General features: G+C 60.3%; 1 protein-coding gene across 1 annotated transcript in view; it reads right to left on the reverse strand.

Moving 5' to 3' along the window:
• COL7A1 (collagen type VII alpha 1) overlaps window positions 1–2,145 on the reverse strand; it is a 60,839-nt gene that overhangs the window by 3,247 nt on the left and 55,447 nt on the right. Inside the window, 3 exon segments of the mRNA XM_015568266.1 lie at window positions 866–1,012; window positions 1,476–1,687; window positions 1,690–1,858. Coding sequence (XP_015423752.1) covers window positions 866–1,012; window positions 1,476–1,687; window positions 1,690–1,858 — 528 coding nt within the window.

A 2,145-nucleotide genomic window follows, 5' to 3' on the forward strand; every position in this document is an offset into this window, starting at 1 on the left:
ACCCACGACCACCGCCCCCGCCCTGCCTCCCTTTCATGACCCCATCTGCCTGCTCCCGGCCCCTCACTGGCTGCCCATCCAGAACCTCCCTGAACCCAGTCAGCCATCACCAGGTCTGCCCGTCACGGAGCGCCACCTGGTGGCCAGAGGGCAGGTGAGCCTGGCAGAGCACCGCGTTCCCCGTGAGGCTGCGCTGATGTGAAAGCAGGCCCTGGCCGGTTTGCTCAGTGGGTAGAGCATCAGCCCATGGACAGAAGGGTCCTGGGTTCGATTCCGGTCAACCCGGTGGCAGGGGCAACCAGTCGCCGTGTCTCTCTCCATCGATGTCTCTCTCTGGCTCTCCCCTTCCCTTCCACTCTCTCCTAAAAAAAAAATCAATGGAAAAATGTTCTTGGATGAGGATCAACAAAAATAAATAATCCTAAGAGGACGAGCCCACGGACACAGACAGCAGACAGGTGAAGGCCGGGGTCAGGGGGAGGTGGACAGAAATAGAACTTGGGGCCAAACGCTGTTCCAACAGGAAACTCGAGGAGGACCTGAAGGCGCCTCCACCACGATCCAAATGCAGCTTTAAAACAACTGTATCCCCCCAGCCGGTGCGGCTCAGTGGATAGAGCGTCGGCCTGGGGACTGAAGGGTCCCAGGTTCGACTCCAGTCAAGGGCACATGCCGTTTACAGACTTGATCCTCAGTGGGGGGCGTGCAGGAGGCACCTGATCCATGATTCTCTCTCATCAGTGATGTTTCTCTCTCTCCTTCCCTCTCCCTTCCGCTCTGAAATCAATAAAAATATATTTTAACCAAACAAACCCGAAACCCTCACCGACCAAGGAGAGCGGGGCCCGGCCCCCGGGGCGCCTACCGCGTCGATCTCGTTGAGGACCTTCCACTGCTCGTAGGGCACGCCCAGCGCCTCGGCCGTCTGGATGGTCCGCTTCATCTGGCTGGTCCACACCTTCAGGTCCTTGATGTTCTGGTCGCTGATGAACTGGGCCAGACGCCTGGCAAACTGCAACGGCACCGGTCGACTCAGGCCCCACAGCCCCAGGTCCCGGCCACATGCCTGGAGGACACGCGAAGAGCCAGGCGGCAGCACCCACACCCTCAGGGCTGTCCTGTGCGTCCTCCCCAGATCCTGCTGTCAGTCGGAAGGTCCCCGCCCGCCGCTGCCCCAGCCTGACCACGCCGAGGTGCAGGACTCCGGCTAAGGCCTCATCTCTCCCCTAGACCACGGCCAGCTCAGCTGACTGGGGGCTCAGGCCACTCCCCGAGCGCCACGCCTCCCCAGGTGACAGCTCAGTGGAAACCAGATTCCCAGGCATCTGTGCGGTGCTTGGTGACCTTCCCTCCACGGTGGGAACCTTCTAGACTGAATGAAGGTCATGCATCTCGATGATTACATATTGGCTATGAGAGCTGCAGCCCAGCGCGCGCGCACACACACACACACACACACACACACACACACTGACCTCCCTGCCCCTCGGGGACAGTCCTGGGTCCCCACCGATGCGGCCCTTGAGGTTGAACTCGCTCTCGCCGTGCCGGCAGAGGTAGATGGAGCGCGGGGTCACGTGGATGTTCATGAGGTAATACACGATGCGGCTCTGGATGTGGTCGGCCACGCGGTTCACCACGTAGCTCTGCCCCACGTCCATGATCTTGATGTAGGACAGATCCCTGTGCAGAGCGAAGGCAGAGGGGGCTGGGGTGTGGCCGGGGCCCTCGAGGGCACATCCTGCTGCCAGTCATGGCCGGGGACCCTCGCATCTCTGACCGCCAGGCCTGACATCACCACAGGTGTCAGCGGTGAGGGGGTGGGGGTGAAGGGGCAACGAGACATGTGTGACATGCCCTGCTGGCGTGGCTCAGTGGTTGAGCATTGACCTATGAACCAGGAAGTCACAGTTCAATTCCGATCAAAGGGCCCAGGTTGCAGGCTGATCCCAGTGGGGGGCGTGCCGGAGGCAGCCGATCAGTGATTCTCTCATTGATATTTCTCTCTCTCTTTCTGCCTCTCCCTTCCTCTCTGAAATCAATAATAACAATAAAGAAAAGACACACGTGACACAGACAGACCCTGAGAGAGCTGAGCAAGGCTCCTGCTCCCTAAAGGCGACGTCCAAAGCGGGGGGGGGGGGG

This window comes from Myotis davidii, unplaced genomic scaffold (genome assembly GCF_000327345.1).
Source record: "Myotis davidii unplaced genomic scaffold, ASM32734v1 scaffold663, whole genome shotgun sequence".
Classification (NCBI taxonomy): domain Eukaryota; kingdom Metazoa; phylum Chordata; class Mammalia; order Chiroptera; family Vespertilionidae; genus Myotis; species Myotis davidii.